General features: G+C 40.5%; 2 protein-coding genes across 3 annotated transcripts; one reads left to right on the plus strand and one right to left on the minus strand.

The window, feature by feature from the left end:
• Nucleotides 1–1,786: 1,786 nt before the first annotated feature.
• Nucleotides 1,787–4,007, minus strand: c20h8orf59 (chromosome 20 C8orf59 homolog). The gene is made up of 4 exons (XM_004081169.3): nt 3,917–4,007; nt 2,594–2,709; nt 2,408–2,524; nt 1,787–2,332 (listed from the first exon to the last, which is right to left on the minus strand). Exons 1-4 carry the CDS (start codon nt 3,990–3,992, stop codon nt 2,264–2,266), a joined length of 378 nt encoding a protein of 125 aa, XP_004081217.2. The 5' UTR covers nt 3,993–4,007; the 3' UTR covers nt 1,787–2,263.
• A 1,236-nt stretch (nt 4,008–5,243) lies between these two features.
• Nucleotides 5,244–18,326, plus strand: LOC101168081 (carbonic anhydrase 1). Of its 2 annotated transcripts, none has more exons than XM_023950105.1 (7): nt 5,244–5,466; nt 5,687–5,884; nt 6,877–6,995; nt 7,547–7,639; nt 7,712–7,774; nt 7,856–8,011; nt 18,096–18,326. In XM_023950105.1, the coding sequence occupies exons 1-7, from the start codon at nt 5,433–5,435 to the stop codon at nt 18,201–18,203; spliced, it is 771 nt and encodes a 256-aa protein (XP_023805873.1). In that variant the 5' UTR covers nt 5,244–5,432; the 3' UTR covers nt 18,204–18,326. The 2 variants fall into 2 exon arrangements, with proteins under 2 accessions (XP_023805873.1, XP_023805872.1); XM_023950104.1 differs by lacking the exon at nt 18,096–18,326 and adding an exon at nt 9,330–10,571.
• Nucleotides 18,327–20,874: the final 2,548 nt, after the last annotated feature.

Below are 20,874 nucleotides of genomic sequence, written 5' to 3' on the forward strand. Positions count from 1 at the left end.
ACCAGGCGCTTCTGTCCGAGGTCATCGGGGAGAGAACCAATCAGCGAAATGCTGCTGCACCCCTGACCTCAGACCTGGACTTAGCCCAGCAGAGAGCAGCAGCAGCAGCAGCATACTGATAACAGTTTCTAAAATCTATACTTTATCTGTGAATGCAGTGCAGAGAGAGATGACAGCATGAGCCGCAGCACTGAAGACAGTTTCTTCGTGTGTGGAGCAGCAGGATCTGTTATATAACGGCCTTAATAGCAGGAATTGAACTGCCAGAAATTAAAACCCTTTAGTGCTCCACCTGCATAGATTATCCATTCTTATTGCATCACAGCTTCCTTGGAGCCCTGGCCAAGGAGCAAATGTTTTGATGGTTAGAATTTTGTAGTTGAGTGATCAAAAAATAAAAAAAAGAAATCATTTCAGTATTTACTCATAAATAGATGTGAAACTTTTGTTTTTAGTAAATTAATGTCCACTTTTGCAGATTCTATAACTTTTAATGTTTGGTGAACACGGAAAAAAAAACGAAAATGTTGAATTTTTTTTCCCCTCTAATGTTCCTCACTAAATGAAAATATTTACATTCCTATAAAGCTAAAGCCAACCAGAGAACAGAAAGATGTCAGTATCAGAGGTCTCTCTTGAGGCCGCCTCACACAGTTGCTACTCTCATTTTGCGTTCAATGCACAGATGAAAACTGGTCATATGTATGTTTACGTGCAAAAAGTGAGAAAAGTAGTGTTCTCTCAGTGAAATTTTCAGATTTATTAGGAATGAACCACGTCAAAATCACAGAAGTACGACTGAACCCCACAAAGAACACAGAAATCAGCGTAGAACATTTATTTGCTGTTTATTCATTAACGACTTGTGCTCCAGTTGTGTAATTTGAAGGTGATATGTACACTTTTGCACTGTTTATCCTTGAATCTATGCAGTACCTCCTCCAATATTTTTAAAAGACTTTTTTATGTGCCCTTCCAGTTTTCTTTATTTTTTTTTAATCTAATGTGTCTTTTTTTAATTGGTTCAGCCTAATGTGTATAAACCTCTTTTTGTTATTTGACAGCATGTTGAGAAAAAATGCTGAATAGATCAAGGGATTGACAAAGAATTGAACAACAACATCATACTATTTGTCTTAATTTGATGCTATTCCTGGAAATAAAGTCTGTACATGTTGTTATTTTTAGTTTTCCTCAATGTTTGAACTGTAGATAATGTCTTTGGCTGCATGATCTGTTGTTTGTTGGCCAGGACTCCCTGGAAAAGAGATCTGCTGTTCCAAACCGGACTTTTCTGGATAAATAATGGAGAATTGAAAAAGAAATCAAACCAAATTTTAAATCTAAACACTGAACTATAGCTTCATATTCAACTGAAATGTTAATAGCAATCTAAATACTTATTTTAATTCAAAAATTGAAGCTAATTGAAGCTGAGTCTATATATTGTTTTCTCAAATGCTTGTGTTCAATTCTATAGTCTTTGTTGTTAAAAGTTAATAATATAAATTAAGACTCTACAAAACACTGAGTTTGTGTTTATGTTTTTTCTAAAGATCGTCCAAAAAAAGGTTAATTTCTAGGGAAAGGCTTGAAAATATACCTTAATTTCAAACCTTTATGGAATCAGCCTCCATTCTTTCCATCATGTTCAGCTTCTTAAAACAATTAAACGGTAATGATACGGTTTCATTTTCCAGCATTCTTCTAGATTAATTTGATTTTCCTGACAAAATGTTTCATCTGTATTATCACATCTGAGTTTTCAAAGAAACTTCAATTAAAATCAGATTTTTCATTAACTTTGATTTATTTTGCGTAATAATAAACCATTTCTATAATATGCTGTGAAGGCATTCATGAAACAAACATCGTCAGCAGCCTTCTTTCTAATAATTAACATGAAACCAAATCCAAAGGAAGTCTGCGAAGCAATATATAACAATTTTTTTTCATATTTGTTGATTTACAGCAATTTTTTGATTTTTGTGAGTCAGGAAACCGCTCTTTTCCCCAGTATTTTTAAAAAGAAATCATAAACTAAATGTCCTTTGACTGTTTTCCTGAATAAAGATGACGGCGTGAGCGTCCTGGCGTCGGCGTGAGCGTCCTGGCGTCGGCGTGAGCGTCCTGGCGTCGGCGTGAGCGTCCTGGCGTCGGCGTGAGCGTCCTGGCGTCGGCGTGAGCGTCCCGACGTCGTTTCAGCACATTTCTTGTGACATGGGAGTCCGTTAGAGAGGCATTCTCTGCTGATTCTGGTCCATTAAAGCTGAGAAAACAGGCGGGCCGCGTTGTCCACATTCACTGGTTCTTTCGGCGGCTCTTTGATCATCTGAGAGGAAAAACAAACATTATTAATTTTTTGTTGGAGTTGAAGCGAAAACGTTTGCGTCCCTCCTCCCGGTACCTGCGCTGTCCTCTGTGGTTGGCGTTGGGTCGTCTTGGAGACGCTGGTTAGGTCCCTCTGAACTTCAGAGAACATTTTATTCAGGCTTTCCACCTTCTCCTTCTTCCCAGCGTTGATCTGTGAACAAAATTACACTTGAGCGTGAAAGAAGCAGGGCGGATGAGGGCGGCACACGGAAGAGCTCACGTGTTTGAGGGCGGTGGTGACGGCTTTGGCTTTGCTCTTGATCTTTATGGGCTTGTTGGCCACTTGGAAGACGTTTTTGGGTTTTTTCCCCTTTTGTTTGTTCTTCCCCATGCTGCCTGTGAAGAGGGAATATGGAAATCTCATTCAAAGCAGTCATTTCTGAACTGCTGGACTTTTGCGTGTTGAAGTTCTAGAGGTCCTGCTGGACCCTGACAGAAAAACCATGAAGTCAATATGGCGTTCAAAGACAGACTCAGTTGAATTCAGTAAAACCATGAATGAAAGACCCACTCAGAAAACGTTTTTAATATGTTCATGTGGCTTTTTTCCTGATAATCGAGGACATTTATAAAGAAAATTAAGCTTAAAGCTGCTTTACTAAGAATTTCTTAGATGAAAAAAATGCCGTTAGAAAAAGATCCTATTTGCGACATACAAAATACGCTAGGTGGGGCCGCAATATTCCTGCTCCGCCTTAATTCTGACGCTTCCACCTGCAGACAAACAGATCCATGAACGTCTTTTGTTTTCCTCGTCTGACCTGGAATCTGGATCCAAGCTCTCTATTGGCTCTGATTTACCAAAACAGCTGTGATGGTAGGTTGGGGTTGTGAGGTTGCTGGAAGCTAGTAGTAGAGCTTTTTAAGCAGATGGATGATCATGGGAAGAGAATAGTTCGGCCCACAAATCATGAACTCCTGCCGGTCTGCAGAAACTGTCCAAGAAAACTACAAATTTGATTTTTTTTTCTTTGGCTGAAAACGACATAATAATAATTAAATGACCACTGGGAAGGCTTTAAATAGATTAAAATGCTTATGTTCCTATTTTGTTTCAACTCTTAACTACTTTTGAAGGCACAAAACAAAACGTCCACCATTCCTAAAGGTGCATTTTTCCTTTGGCGTTTATAAATATGTGATGCTGGGCACCTTTTGGTTCCTGACTGAACATAAATGTCAGTGTTAGATAATGATGATGACCACGACACCACGTGATCGGACTAAACCAAGCAGATCAACTTCTGTGTTACAGAAAATGCCAACGACCCAGCAGCAAAACCCGATTTATTTAACTTAATAGATGAAGTTAAAATAAATAAATAAATATTTTAGATTCGCGGATTTAAAATTGTGGAATCTATAGGAGCTGGGGACACGAACATTCAACATAAACGTATTTCTCTGTTAACGAAGGTGAAATTCTACATTTTGTTTACGGACAATCAACATGACAGTTTAATACCATTTAATTGAGAAACATGCTCATATTCATACATTACTGTTTAGTTTTGCTTTCCTTTTAAATAGTGAAAATCCTAACCTGTTGTCGGAGCTGTTTTGAACTCCCATGTGCGACCGGAACGTGTCTTTGACGTCACAAACATGCGACTGCGCATTTCATCGTCCTTCAAAATAAAAACAACGAATCTTGTCAAATCCAATATTAAATCTTGCAGTAAACATTTTTCATTTGAATCGAAGACTGAAACGTGACCTTGTGTGAGATTAGCTTTATTTTTTAAAGGAAAAAAAGTTAAACCGAACAAAGGGATGTGTTGAACTTCAGAAGGACTTTATTTTGTAAAATGATACTATCACACACATAAGTAACTTTTTCCAACATTTTAACCCCTCAATATATTATTTATTATTTACACGCCTGCACTTTCTGTGGTTTATCTTATTTTTAGGCTTTTTTCAAAAATTTAAACTCAAATTATGGCATTATTACAGCTAGAAAGAATTAAGAATTGTGACACACCCTGTCAGTCATATGTTTACCCTAACCCAGTGCTTCTCAAACAGTGGGGCGCGCCCATGCGATGCCGGGGGTTTTATAATACGGGCAATTGCTGGTGACAGCGGCTCAGTCAGTGCTTGGAAAAAAATCTACGCAAACATTGGTTTCCAATTATCTGCAAAAAAAATAATTGAGAAGCACTGTCTTAATCCAATACGCCTAAAAGAGTTTATGTAATTGAAGTATGGAGCTGGTCAAAGGGATGAAAATAATATTTATTTTAAGTTTACTTCTTTTAACTTAAAAAGGTTTTATATGTAGTTTAAGGTTTATACTTCCAGAAGGGTATTTTTTTTCTTTGATTATTTCTTTTGTATTTTATTTGTTATTGATTTTAATTATTATTTTTTTACTCTTTACAAGGCGTCTAATGAAATAAAAATGAAAATGTATTCTATATAACTTGTAGTTCATCTGAAGTGCTGCAGGTGGCGTCATTACACCACCACAGCTGACATTTATTTTGTGTGTGTGTGTGTGTGTGTGTGTGAAAAAATTCTGTCACTGCAATGAGCTGAAGTGGCCAGTAGGAAGCAATTAACCTTTTTTTTACTATTATTATTTAAAATGTTCATTATTTTTCATATTGTCCGTTTTCAACAAGCAACCATTATTGATAAAATGTGTATAATAAAAACAAATAATTAGAATTATATGTGCATCATCATTTTTTTAACAATATAATTCATTAAATGCTTAATTTTTCCAGATTAGAATAAATCCTTTGTTTTGCCAGCACGCGCTCGTTTGTTGTTGCATCCCTTGAGACCGGAGCCGCGGCTGCATGCTGATGGTTGATGATCAACAGCTACAAAAGCCTCCAGACGCGCGCACAGCTCCGCGTTGACGCACCCGGAGCGCCGCGGCGCAGGGAAACTCCTCCCGGTCTGCGTGAACATCGTGTGCCCAACACCAGCCCGATGACAGACACGCCGCGCGCACGCGGGACTCTATATAAGCTCCGCAGCTGTCAGGTGGAGGACACTGGCTGCTCTGCACCGGGCTTTAGAAGATTACTGCGCTGCACTCACTCACTATGTCTCACTCTTGGGGATACGCACCGACTAACGGTGAGGCGCGCGCGGCTCGCACGTTTCTGTAGCGATGCGCATTCTTGGAGAGCCTGGCTGGCAGAAAACATTACCCCCTTTTTTGTGCTTTCATTGCGCATTTTTCCCCCTCTCAGGCGCATCCCCAATCATCCTTCATTCCCGCCGACATGCGCATAAAAGTCCCCCCGTGCGTCCAGATGATTGAATGACCCCTAGTGTTGTCATATCATTTTTTTAGGACCAGACAAATGGGGGAAAAACTTCCCCATCGCTGACGGAGTCCGCCAGTCTCCCATTGACATCGTGCCGGCTGCAGCATCCTACGACGGGGGCTTGAAGCCGCTGTGCCTGAAGTACGACCCGTCCACCTGCCTGGAGATCCTCAACAACGGACATTCCATCCAAGTGACCTTCATAGATGACAGCGACAAATCCAGTCAGTATTATATCCAATTATTTGAAAAAAATAGCATATCTGCAGAGTTCAAGATTACAAGGATGAAGTAATAATGTGCTTATATGCATGCACCACTTTCCCTTTAAAGGGATTTTTGCAATAACATTGTCTTTTTATATCTTAAAGTTTATTTAAAATCTGCAGGGTGTTTTTTGTAAGATTAAGCAAACAGGCTGCACTGAAAGGCCACGAAGCCAGAAAATCTTGACACAACTCAACCTAAACCCTTTCCCACGCCAGATCTTTCACGCTCTTGAGGTCAAACCTGCACAGAAACACAAAGGTTACTCTGCACAGACGCTGGTTAACTATTAATCTGCCAATACTGAGGGAATCCAAAGGCAGAAAAAAAACATTTTTTTCATTTGTATTTCCACTCAGATGAGATTTTAATCCCAAAGGGAATTCAATCAGAAGGGGAATGTGATTTTTTTTTTTTAATAATATTTCTGATTGCTTGTCCTTCAGCTGAGCTGATTCTGGATGAACATTTCACGTCAACGCGCTGCTTTCAGGGGGGGCGGACAAAGAAACAGAGCTCAGAATGTGACCTAGATGAGTCGTTGTTCCTCTGCAGCTCAAGCCTTCACCGCCTCTAAATAAAGGAAGAGCTGCCTGCCTGACATGATCATGAACAAGCATCATGCGGGAAAATATTATTGAAGTAAAAAAAGAACTGCCTTCTGATGAACAAATATGTGACAGATACGCTGGAAAATGGGACTGGGACTATTTTTATGTCTTTGTAAATTCTATAAATAAACTAGAAGGAGACACAACTCTGGACTGAAGGGAGTTGTCTCACACAACAGGAAATTAGTTTGTCTTAATTAAAAAGGAAGTCTGCTTGTTTCACGTCGGTTTGGTATTTCCTTTTGCTGATCTTTTCTCCCCAAAAGGTGTGACTGTTGTGGACGGGGCCGTCCCCAAACTCAGCTAATTTGATTGGAGCTTTTGTTCTTCTGCTGCAGCTCTCACAAACGGGCCAATCTCAGGCGTCTACAGACTTAAGCAGTTTCATTTCCACTGGGGGGGTGCTGACGACAGGGGCTCTGAACACACGGTGAACGGAACCAAATACGCTGCTGAGGTGAGGGGGGGGCTCTGCATCACCCTCACGAATTCAACGAACGACAAATTATACACGAAAATGATTTTTATTTATTTATTGTTTTTTTATGTCCCAACAGATCAGAGCAAAAGTGTTTGTTTTTTATTATTGCCTAATATGCAACTCTAATTCTTAGAATAAAAACAAGTCTGCTTTCTTTTTTTTCTTTTTTAAGTTTTACATTTCTATTTTCTCTCGGTGCTTTCCACCAGCACCCTTCATCCTGTTACCATGACAACAGCACACCATTTTCAGCTCATTTCCCTCACTTGGTATCCATGCATCAATTTTTTACAATAAAACTGTTCATCCCTAAAGAAACTATGGATAAATAATTGAGCTGTAAGGAAACACTTTTCTCACTTATAACATTTGGTGATGTAAAAAAGTTTTTTTTGTTTTGAATTTGATTCCAATTCTGGAACCGTCACAAAAGGATCAAGTTAACAGTTGAAAAAGTGTTTTATCCTTTCCTGAGTGAAGCAAAATCCTGTTTTTTTCTTAAAATGTGTTTTTGAATGTTGTTGCAGCTTCATCTGGTGCACTGGAACACCAAATATGCAAACTTTGGTGAAGCTGCCAGTAAGCCCGACGGGCTCGCCGTCGTGGGAGTTTTCCTGAAGGTGAGCCGGATCCCTTCAAGCCTTGGCCTTGAAACCCAAAATCCCAGATGCTCACGAGGTTTTGTCTTTCAGGTTGGTGATGCAAATCCCAATCTGCAGAAGCTTCTGGATGCATTTAACGGCATCAAAACCAAAGTACGTAACCATGACAACCATGCTTTCCTAAAGTGAATACAATTCAACTGATCCTTCTTTTGCTTTTGGTGTTGCCTTCAGGGCAGTCAGACGTCGTTTGCCGGCTTCGATCCTGCAACGCTGCTCCCCGGCTGTCTGGACTACTGGACATACGATGGCTCTCTGACCACGCCCCCTCTGCTGGAGAGCGTCACCTGGATCGTTTGCAAAGAGCCAATCAGCGTCAGTCCTGGCCAGGTACGAGCAGAGCTCATTTTTCTGAAGCAGAAAGGCAGGCTTTGTTCCTGCTCTTCTGAAGAACTCTGTGTTGAAGCGCTTGATTGTTGAGATTAGCAGTTCAACCTGAAAGGGACGACAAACAACTTCTGGTTATAGAAGGCAACTAGTTTGTTTGAAACAGTAAAATAGAAACTTTTACCAAAACAGTGAAAAGAAGAAGCATGAACAAAAGTTCAGACGCAGTTGGTTTACCACAGACTCCACCAGATGTTCTGGAACAAACAGATTATGTAACCTATGGAACCAAGTTTCAGCAGAATTCCACTTCTAACCACCATCGCTTACAGGAAAAGTGATGACTGCATTTTGAACATAGCAGTTATGATTAGGAGTGGGTGAAAGGCAAACCTGCGAGGTGTGTCGGCATAAACTTTAGACTCCTTATCAGACTTACTAACAAAATATTAATGATTAATTCATTATTTATCAGTTAATTCTGATTTAGAAGAGTTTACTGCTGCGTTCCTGTAAGCAAAAGATTCAGAGTTAATGGCAAACCCTTAATAACCCTTTTCTTCATTATTGCAAAGACCCACTCTGATGAAAATTGGGTTTTTAACATTTTCTAGTGGCATTTTTCTGACGATGGAGGACGTATATGAAGAAAATTAAGCTCCAAATTGCATTCCTGAGTATATCTTTGTTCAAATAACCAGGAGTAGACGAAAAAATGAAGTTTGAAAATGCTTGTAGCACTGCAGATAAATAGATCCATGAAAATCTTTGTTTTCTTTGGCATCTGGCTCAAAACTGTGCGGCTGGACAGCTTTGTTGCACCGCTAATGTAAGGGTGGGGGGTGTGAAGGGGCTGTAAGCTAGTGGGAGAGTGTAGACAGATAGATGTCGGGATGGCGCCAACGGTACCGCCCACAACTCGGAGGTGAATTTCTAATGAACTCCTGCTGCTCTGCAGAAACTATGTCCAACAAAACACCTGTAGATTTTTGATTTTGGCTAAAAACGTCGTAATCATAATTACGAAAGCACGGAACGCTTTGAGCGCAAAAGACCATCGGAGTGGGACTTTAGGTGGAATGTACCTTGAAAACAGGTAACGCTAATGCACCACCTTTTTTACCCCACCTGTTTTTGCCTCCCTTATTTCTTGGATTTTTTTTTTGATGAATTTCAACCAAGTACTGGCATTTTGACTCCAAATGGAGCCTCTCAAGCCTCCAGCAGCGCGGTGAATCGACCGTAGTTCACGAGTGTGACGTGAGTGACAGTCACAGGAGGCGCGCTGGACTCATTTCTATCCCCTTCTACCGTTTCACAGATGGCCAAATTCCGCAGCCTGCTCTTCTCCGCTCAGGGGGAGGCCGAATGCTGCATGGTGGATAACTACCGTCCTCCCCAGCCGCTCAAGGGTCGCCGTGTCCGAGCTTCCTTCAAGTAGAACCCCCCCCCCGCCAGTGCCCTTTCTGCCCCGTTGCCCTTTCCCCTCCCTTCCCCCTCTCAAATACCTCTTGCTAAGAATCTCAGAGCACACATAGGAAGCATAAAAATGACTCTTACCCAGCATTCACTTGGATGACGACGGCGGGACGAGTCATGATTCATTTCCTAAAGCCTGCATGGTTGCTGCAACTCATTAACCAACATTGTCTGTCTGGTGGTTTAGAGACGAGCTCACAGGAAGTATCAGCTTGTTGCAGTGCATGGGGGGGGAGGATAAGACCATATCTCCATCTGTGAGAGGAGTGAGGTGCCAATGGTGGTCATTAAATACATAGGACACCCCCTCACCCCCTCCCCCCGACTGCCAGTCTGTAATCTCTGCATCCCAGCAGCTTAATGAAGCTGCTTCCATCGCTGGCGATCGACTCCCAAAATCCCCCTCTGGCACACATGCAGCACATGCAGACCCCCCCCTCTCTCTGCGGCCACTGACCTGCTTATTGATCCAGACTGTACAGTTGAGGGGGGGGGGGGGCAGATTGCAGAGACATGGCAGTGACTCGCATATCTGTTTTTGTGTTTGGCCCTCAAAATCTTACCTGTGCTGGTCATACAAACGTTTGTCCCAAATGTTTTTTTCAGCGGGTAGATTACGCCGTTTAAGGGATTTCTGCTGGATGTACTGTTACCCCCCCCCCCCCCGACCCCCCCCACCAAAAACACTCCTCCAGCACCAGAGGCGATGACCTTTTCCCACAAAAACGAGCAGAAGTATGTGAAAAAGTACGATTGCTAAAGCTTCAGTCGTCGTCTGGCCGTCCAGCTAACGCACAAAGCCATCAGAGAAATTACCTGACCACAGATGCCAAGGAAACAAAAAACTGCCAATAGACAAGATTATAGAGCGGACATGGTGGCGGGACCCTAAAGGAGAACGAATCACCAACATTTCACCGAAGCCTCGCAAAACGTCATGGTAGAGGGAAAGATTGTCATTCATGTTGGACAGGAAACAAAGCCTTTAGTCGTTTAACTTCAGGGCTGCTCCATGTTTGTGTCAAGTTTTTGTTTTGTTTTGTTTGGAAGTGGGCATTTACTAGTTAAATAAATATATTTTATGACTAAATTGCCTCTGGGGTTTTTCTTGTTTGTCTAGTTGCACAAATCTTTCCACAAACTTCACTTCATAAGTTCATATGGACTTTTTCTTTGTTTAGCTCTTTAGCGCCTAAAGAGCCATTTTGTCCAAAGCCCAGTAAAAACCGCAGTCACTGATCAGTAAAATATACTTTATTTATTTTATTGTGACCATGAGTCAATTTATTTATTAAACCTACAATAATTGAGTTATTATAATTTTCCTTGAATAACAATTTCACTTCTCTTACTTTTGAAGTTCCCTTCAAAATAAATACCCTTTGTGTCAAATAGGATCCTGCTGCTGCAGCTGATTTATTTAAATAAAAAATGCAAAAAAAAAAAAAAAAAACACGACATTTTCTTTCATATATATCTGTGCACCTTCATCCTTTTTCTCCTGGAAGGATGAAGGAACTTGTCAGGATTCTCTTGGTCCCCTCCTCTAGGGGTGTTTGGACATCTGGGATCTGCCCTTTTGAGGAGGGGTACTGTAAGGATTCAGTGGTTTGGTTTTGTTCTTGGTCACGTTTTTGGTTTTCTTTTTGTCAGTCACTCCACCTTCAGGTTCAGGATTCACAGCTGTTTTCAGTTCAGTTAATTACCCTCAGCCTATTCAAGTGTCTTGGTTTCTGTTTATCCTTGTCAGGTCATCTGCTCTGTTTAGTCACCGATTTGTTTCTTCCCATAGTTTTTTCATGTTTCAGTTTGTTTATAATGTTTTATTTCCTGTCACCAAGCTTGGTCTCGTGCATTTTGGGTCGTCCACCACCAGTTCCTGACAGAACTACATGCAGCTCCAGAGCCTCAGGTTCATTATTTTCAGTTAAATCAGTCCAAAAATCAACAGATTTACTTGATTTTGGTAAACGTGGGCGCAATAATCTGAGCACATGTCTCAATATGAGTTGTTTTTGTTTGACCTCCTGCAGGACCCTTTAACTGACTAAACTTGCTAAAACTTGAACGTCCACAGAAACCACCATCCTGGGCGTAAACCATACCATCATCTGCAAAAAAGTGATGTTAGCCTATTACTTGTACACTTTTGCACACATTTCCAAGTGCAAACGTTGGTCGTTCTTTTTTTGCTGCAAACTTTTTAGATGCACACATTTTTGTGATAGTCATAACCGAGAATTGATTCAGATTTTGAAGATTTTTATTTTATTTTATTTATTTATGTAGGCCTACTTTACAAAAATGAAGCATGTTATGAGGAAGAATTGATGAATATGTGTTGATTTGACTAATTTTAATGGTTTAAATGTTTTTTTTTTAAACTAATATTGTGGTTAATTTTTTTTTTTTATTCAAACTCCTTCACACATTTACATTCTTGTTTGTTATCAGAGGACTTCCTGTGTTGATCTGGCAGGTAACAAATGCAGTGTAGACGTCATCATCTGGTCGCTCGGGAGATTTAATCTGTGGAGTTTCACATCTGGTGTGAAGATGAGCAGCATTAGACTGCTCACCTCTTGCACAAAAGCCTGACAGACGTGTGAGATGTTTTCCAGCTAACTGTGAAATGGTTTGAGTGGTTGTGCATGTCTGTTCTGTGCAGGAAGCGACTAACCCTGAAAATGGAGCTTCTGTCAGAGTCATGTCGAGGTAAATTCCAGCCCAAACGAGTTATCGACTGCTGACGTCTGCATCCCTGACCCAGCCAGAATCAATAAGGGCCTTACAGGCTCTAACCATATCACAAACCTGCATGAAAAGTTTTCTATTGGTGGTGGGGGTCACATGGAGGGCTGTTCTGCTGTTCCAAGGTCAGATCTTCAGTGGGTCAAACCAGTGTGCCACTAGAATAATTGATTTACCAGGAAGGGTAAAGGGTAGGCCACTGTCTACATGGATAAAGTCAAATTTAAACTTCAAAAAAATATAGAAAAACTTGAATTGTAGTTGTATAGATGTCTGAAGATTTCTGCAGCCTGACCTTGTTGGCAATTCCAGTGAAATGCCAACAAGTCTAGTTCATTTTTGGAATGCCCACAAACTTTTTTTAAGATCAAGGAATAGTTGTAGTTTGAACAGGTTAGGCTACCGCACAACCCTCATGCATTTCTGCTGAAGTCGACCTTCAGTGCTGAGAAACCGTCCTGGTTTAAGTGTGGAACTGAGGATTTCTGCTTTCTTTCTCCTTTTTGTTTTTTAGCCAGACTGGGGTTTTTGTGCTCATTGTTCACGACAGATTCTGTTCCGTCTGCCTGCAGATCCAGCAGAGATGTGGATGTTGCAGCAGCGGTCCTTTAAAACATGCTGTTATTAAATGGGACAGATCCTTCATCTGTTTATTTATATTGATTCGTTTTCCCTCGGTCTGCTTTCCGCTGCATGCAGCAGGCAGAGCAAAGTGCATTTCTAACACGATTACCACTTCACTGCTGTGCTGCTGCTTTGCAGGTCGGTTGCATAGGTTGCAGCGTAAAGCAGATTTTATTGAGTCAAAGAATAGAATGCAGTATAGAAGTCATGTTTACACTTATTTATATTTTTTATCTTTGATTGTTTTAATCTCTTAGATGTTTTTAATGTTACTAGGCTTTTAATGTTTGACTGAAGTAATTCTAAGGTGCCATATAAATTCATAAACTTCAACTTTAAGCAATGCAGGACTGCAACAGATAAAGCAATGAAGCCTCGTAAACCACACCTTAGTCGCTCACACCCTCCCAGGAAATGCAAAACGGTTCTGAAGCCGTCACAATACCCAGAACCGACCCGTCAGTTTGAACTGTTCCACCCACGATGCATCTGTATAGACTTGTGAGATAAGTTCCAGGAAAGCTCTAAAAATAGATACAAATTGGGCTCTTTGAAGTTTAAGGTAATTATTTACGAGGAGTTTGGATGCATTTTCTTGAGTTACAAAAGTACCACAGAGCATTTTGCATCGACAATAAGAGCAAAATGGCTTCAATTATAACTACAAACAACACACTTTATAATTTGTTTTTGGTAAAGTGAACACACTGAAAGAACAAACGGAGGAGAAAACTTCACTTAAGTTCATGACATTTGAGTTTAAAAAAAAAAAAGAAAATTAGATCTCAAACCAGAACTTGAGCGCGATCGAGCGTGACTTGGAAAAGCACAGAAAAAATATTTCTAACTTAAGGCTGGTCTTAAAACTAAAGGTTTGGGATTTCTCAATAAAGTTTATGTGTTGATTCTTAATTCTAGCTCTAATGCAGAAGTCATTATGACACGGACAGCCAATTCAAAATGCCCCATGACCCCACACTTAATGCATACAGGCACGAAGAAATGACTAGTATTATAAAATCATAAATCAATTATTTTTGTCGAGAAACGGTTCTCGAGATTCTTTACTGGAGCAAGAAGTACCATCGACAATCATACGACTTTTATAACAAGGGACACTAACCCCATCACAGCAACAGCCGTTTGGAGAAATGCAAAATAAACTTTATTGTTTTGCAAATTGAGACCCGAAGACTTTAACAAAGCCAACATTAGCCCGTTGTAAGCAGTGATACTAACAAAAGTGTTGGAGCCAGAAGACCCGTGTCATCTGGGCTTACTGGGCCTTTCAATTCATAGTGAAACTAAGGCATTTCAAAAGCTTTAGTGGAACTGAGTCACAGCTACAGGGCGACTCTGTTCCAGGAAGTGCCTGCAGGGCGAATGCAACAGATGTAGCTGTAGCACGCCATTCGGAAAACTGTGGAGTAGGCGTGCTCCACCTGCCTAATGTGACCAACCAGTACTACCTGCAGCACACAACGATTCTGTCATCTCTATCTTTCTGTGTTTGTTTCTTCAGTTTCTGTCTAATTTAAGTAGTCAAAGACCCTGTAATGGTAAATGGCGTATACTTCTGTAGCACTTTTCTACCTTCTTCGAAGGCCCAAAGCGCTTTACAGTCACAGACCCGTTCACACATTCACACACTGGTGGCCGCTCTGCTGCCAAACACTGGCACCAACCTTCCACCAGAGGCAAAGTGGTCGTAAGAGCTGTACAGGTCCATAAGGTTTTTGGGTTGTCGAGGTCTTTACAGCACACTAGTCATTAGTAAAGTGCGAGTACTGGCTCCTCACTGACGTGATGCTGAAGTCCATTGGACATCTGTAGGACGCCCACACTAACAACACTCGGGCTGCACGCAGGGAACGTGCACGTGTCAGGTGAACAACACGAACGAGCTCCTTGCACAGGTTTTTGGGGGGGAAGTTAGAAAAAATTAAAGATCCCAAAAAACCATTCACTCTCTTCACAGGGTCGTCCAGGATCCTAATATTTCGTGCGGGCCACCTGGGTGTCCCATACAGGTTTGACCATTTTTCACCTGCAGACAGCCAACATTCCCCCTGCAAATGATGCGCTTAACACATCATTTTGCAGAGCGACAGACTACGCAGAGTCAGAGCGACGAGTTTAAACTTCTGGAGTGACAGCATGTTTGTGGTCAACAGTTCAGTTGGATCACATGTGTTGATCATCAGATAAGGCTGAGCCTCCACTCTGGTATGTAAACATCTGAGGCTTTGTCATCTTATCTTTGAGGTGAACTTATTGCATATTTAGGCTGTAACGTCAAGTAAATGCTTTTTATGGCTTAAGACATAGAAACGTGACAACAATGAATCATAAACCTCACTAACACCCACTCCTTGTCAGAAGCATTAATGTCTGAAGCCCTCACGCCACCCAGAACCAGTTAGCCTGCATAGTTCCATCTTGTGCGGGTTTGTGCCAACTTGTGAAAGGATTCCTGGAAAGTAAAGCTGTGGGACTGAACCAGAACAACGACCTTGGTTTATTCACACACCCTAACGTACAACTCACTGTGCCGAGACGCGAGACGCGCCTCAAAAAACCAGTAACGGTTTTGTATCAGGTCAAAGGCCAGCCGGAAAAAAGCCGGATGCAAACAAAACAAATCTTTAAGTTCATCTCAACTTACACATTGCTGATTCCTAACTTCTGTGGATAAAGTCAAAAACCTTTGGTTGTTTTTTTTAATTTGGTTACAATAAAGTTTTATGTCCAATCCTATTTCTTTTATGGACACTTACTTACAATACAAATCTAGACATTTATGCAGTAAAACCTCTTTTTAAAAACAAACTAGAGTAAAAGCTTTGTCCCTTAATGTTAAAAAGTGAACGTAAACAAAAGCATGTTCATCAAAGCGACTTAATACTTCATTCTTCAGCGGCCTTGACTTTTTTTAATCTGTTCCCGTCTTTCTGAGCATCTTCTGACAGCATCTCCAGATGTTCTCCCACATTTTAAATTAATTTAAAAACTAAGTGAACCGCACATTTAAAAAGCATCTATGGCACCAACAGCCGTCCTGTCAACGGCGTGAAGGTCAAACTTAGGATTTGTAACCCAAACGTGGACAAAAATGCCCACTTCCGATGCGGATCTCCCCCTGCAGCTCTTTATCTCACTTCTTCTGCCTTTGACTTGCCTCTCATCATCTGGCTGGGTGTTGTGACAGCTGGATGAGAGGACAGATCCTGCTGATCCATTAGTAGTTCATCACCAGCACGCCGCTTCATATTTTGACGAGGCTCTAATGCATCATCAGGTTGTTTAGTCTGCGGCCTCGGCGGGAGTCTGCTTTGGAGAAGTCACTGAAACAGGAGTTTGCCACATCGGAGCAGCATGTTTTTGTTCATGAGAAAAAAAAAGTCATTTCTTCTTTTAGTGCTTATTAAAATGCCCGACGCATTTGTCGGCGTCATCAGGCCAGTGGTGACGTTTGTTGCATAATCGAGTGTTTCAGCCTGATGGCATGGAGGAGATGGGAACTGCACAATCATCCGTTCAGTCTGAGAGGAGGAAATGCAGAAAGCAGCACTTTGGTCAAACCATCTGACGTTGCAACTTTTGATCAACCGCTAATGTTAAACTCCAACATGACAGGAGCTGAATGTTTTTAAAGACCCACTCCAGTAAAAAATTTGGTGGTTTTACACGTTTTAATGGAATTTTTCTGATACATATGAAGAAAATGAAGCTCCAAATCGCATTTCTGAGGATATATTTATTCAAATTGTTGCCAATCAGGAGCAGACGGAAAAAACGGGAAAAGATCGCATTTGTGACGTAGAAAATATGCAAGCTCAAGCCAAAAATGAATTTCCAATGAACTCCTGCTGCTTGTCCTTGTTTTTGGCTAAACATGGCATAATTAAAGAATGAATTGGAGTGGGACTTTGAGTGGAACCATGGTGGAGCATGGAAATGAACGCGGATAACATCAACCATCCCTGATGGACTAAAACTGCGGCTCAATCCCAAGAACAATCAGCTGTTCTCTTTCTCTGATAGCAAAGGTTTTTCTATTCAGCCTGAAAAAAGACAAACATGAACATCATCTGAAGTCGCACAGAGGAAATAGGAGGAAGAACATGGATGAGAAGATTAGTGACTTGTGTCACAAAGACAGATGATTCCTTAGGAATAAATGTTGATGTCCTCAAAACCTTTAGTAGAATTTTAGGGAGGTTTATATCCTGAGGTCAAGCAATAATTCAGAAATATTTAAGCCTGAAAACAAGAACAAACCAGAGAGGAAGCCTTTGATTTCACGCTAGTTCCAAAGCAATGGAACTTGCTGATCAGAAAATGAGATGTGAAATGAAAAGTTTATTTAAGATTTGATTCACTAGCTGAAGGGGGTGTGAGATGATCAAAGACGCCTCAAATTATTCATTTTTATTTCATCTTTTGTTCATCAAGCTGAATTAATAAAGTGGTTCAACTTTATCTTTTTGTTCAGTGTTCTGCGTTTGATGAATTGCATTGATTAAGATCTTGAATAAAATCTCGCCATCGTTCTTTATTGAACATGAAAATCCTTTGCAACTGCATTTTTGCTATGCAATTTCAAATGATCTATATGTGCTGCTAAAATAGGATTTTATTGTTGTTCAACATGCACAAATTGTGGGAAAATGCATAATAAAAATCATGTTTGTCCAATTAAAAACTCCAGTGAAAAGAAATTATGATTTATGTCCACATATACTTTTATTTTGTCTTTCTTTTTTTAAGCGTAGATGTTATTTTATTGTCGTATATTGACCTCCAGGTTTGCTGTCTATGAAAATATTGGGATCTGAAACGTGTTTTGATGTTAAAACCAAAGTTTTGGACAAACAAATGTTTATATGTAACAGTTTGATTTGGTTTATGCACAAAAATAGCAAGACAGTTAATTTTAAAAAGTGTATATATTTTTTTTTATTATCTCATTTCCCTGCAGTATCTTAGTTATGAAAATGTTGCATTGATTTCTAAGCTTCTCCCTATAACATGTTTTCTGTGCTCTGGTGACAATAGTGTGCATGCAAAACCATCAAAGCTTCAAACGGCGTTCAGGAAGTCCTCCACTTTGCGCCGATTTGTCAAATCTTTGAAACAAGTGGCTCCATCTAAACATTTCAGGAGCCGATTTCCTTTGCAATTTCCTGCCCCCGTTTTCAATGCTGCTTAAAGTAAACATCTTCTTCTTCAGATCTGTTCCAGGCCGACGTTTCAAACAGCTGATGCCAAAAACCTCCTGTTTTCTCTGGCAGGATGGTGTCATCTGTGGAATAAGTTTGAACCTCCGGGGTCCCCTTAAACAAAGGTAAAAATGAATGAAGGAAAACCTTCTGAAAGACTTATTTTCACATGTGATTGTAAAACATGTCCAATTATTCCTCATTAATTCAAGCAAACCTCAAATTCATTATTTTAGTTTCTTTGTGTTGGATGAAAATAAAACATCATAAAGTCTCTGTCTTAAGCTCTTCTGACATTATTTGGTCCAACAGGAACTCCACGGTAAAAAGAAGACAAAGCTGTGCTTCAAAGCTCAAAACCTTCAGCAGATTTTGGATTCACCAAATCCTGCAGATTTTAAGAAGCAAAAGAAAAAGCTATAAATTACTTTGAAACAATTCATGAAAATTGGATTTAATCTTTTTGTAAAACCAAATCAAAAGAAACGATGAAGGTCTGCAGGAACTGTAGAAGATCTTAGGAGCTTTAGCAAGAAAAATGCTGAAATTTGATCCAAGCTTCTCTTTGAATTGACAAACATCTTCTGAGATGGATCTTGTAAAACACTCTTCTGGATGAATTTGTGGAAAACGTGTTTGCCAAAACACCTTTTTGTGAAACTTTGTCCTAGAAAGGTTGATGGATTTTGGCTAAAAAGGGCATCATCATGATTAAAAAGACCACTGGGAACACTTTGACAATATTTTCAAAAGATGAAAATAGTCCAACTGATCTGCTTAAACTCATCTGTAAATAATGTCACTTTAATAGGATTATGGGATAGCTTGTGTTTAAGTCAGAGTCATGCTCGTCTGAACTAAACCTTCCTCTGCAGCTGAACACGGTGACTGCGGCTCCATCCGCCGACAGGATAAGTTCAGCATTTGTTATCAGCTATTAGTCAGTGTCTGAGGTGATAAATGTGACTGTGTGGGCACACTCCAGCTGTCTAATTCAGTTTTTAGTTTGACTAGTTTTTGGATCTTTTAAACTAAAACATTTACAGAAACGTAATGACGGCGTTTAATATGCAAAAAAAAGAAGATCTGAAAGTCTTCTGTTTTCTCACAAACACTAACACAAACAAAGAAGAAAAGTCTATAAAAATATTCAGTTTGCTTTGAAGGAGGACTGGATTTAATAAGCCAACACTACATTATGAATTAAAGGCCCATTAAAAAAAAGATTGATCAGTGCTGTTTGCACATTTTATTTTGAAAGGGCGAAGAAAATTATGACATTTTATAAAAATAAAGAAAATGACACACAGAGCAAATTCTTGCACTTTTAGGATTTGTAAAGATGTTTTTCTACTACAAATGGTTGTTTCAGAACATCAGGTTCATCTAAACCACGTTCAGCGATTCTATACATTTCACTCCCATCTGGTCTTTTTGTTGAAAGATGAGGAGAAGTAGAAGATGTGAGATGAAGGCCATGCAGGCTCTGCTGGTGCACCGGAATGCACCAACAGACCCTCAGGCCTCCATCCACGATCCTTCCTGCTGATAAGTGCTGGTCGTTTTTCCAGCCAGACCAACCGAGGCGGAACCAGACCGATCATCTCTGGCCGCTTTGAAAGTTGTTTGACATACACTACTCACAGTAAGTTATGGACATAATGAAGCTCATTTTGTCAGCATTCAAACAGCCATGAACACACAGCGTCATTGAACGGCACCACCTGGCCACAGTGCGCCTTCGGGTTGGCGGGAGACAGGCAGATGTTGCAGGTGGACTTGACTTAAATAGATTTCACATCTTTTCTAAGTTAGAACGTTTTTTTTTTTTTTACTCTTATGTTTTTTGATGTTTTAATCACATCATTTTATCGTTTTATTTGTTTAATCTAGAATTTTACTCTATTTTTCATGATATTTTATTACATTTTTATTTGTTTAATGTCTTTTAGCCAAGTTAGACTGTTTACGCGTGTTTTCTCACCCTTAGCTGGGGTGTTTGTGTCTATGCTGACGCCAACAGCAGGACAGGGCAGACGGCGCCTTCTGGGTTCTCTCCTCTTTAGCTTTGTTCTTAAGTCATTTCTCTTTTACTTGTGTTTGTTTTTGTGGCTTATTTAAATATTACATTGCATGAATGTGGATTGGTGTTTTCTGCATTCTTGTTAGTTTTTATGTACAGCACCTTGAGCTGTTTGTTTTTTACTTGAAAGGTGCCATAAAAATAATTTGAATTTGGTGAGTCTCAAAGTGTCATCAGCAGACTTTACATTAAGACTCAGATCTACTGTCAGAGTTTATGGCAGACCCAGGAGTGGAGCACCCCCAGGGACAGACCACAGCCATGACCAGAACCTAGGGACCTCAGACGTGGTTTAGCAAACGCCACACAGCTGCAGGCCTGCTACAGCTACAGATGTGAGGGGCACTAGGGTTTTCAGACAAACTATTTGACTCCACCACTTTAGCTTGGATGACAGAAAACCGCTGCAGGTGACTCCACTGACACCAAGATGCCACAGTGAACATTTAAAGTGACCTGAACAATGCAGCAATCGTCCACCGTCCTGTTCGCTGATGAGGGTTGGATCACTTCGCACAGAAATGATGGTCGTCAGCGTTGTTGAAGAAGGCGAGGTGAGTGATATGCCGAGGTCACCGTGGTCCTCAGGGATGCTTTGGTAGAGGAGGTGTAACAGTCCGGGCAGGCATCGCCATCTTACCTCAGAGACATCATAGAATCATCAGCATCGCCAATTTGACCAGAACACCAGAATGTTCTCTTCATGA

Source organism: Oryzias latipes, chromosome 20 (assembly GCF_002234675.1).
Source record: "Oryzias latipes chromosome 20, ASM223467v1".
Classification (NCBI taxonomy): domain Eukaryota; kingdom Metazoa; phylum Chordata; class Actinopteri; order Beloniformes; family Adrianichthyidae; genus Oryzias; species Oryzias latipes.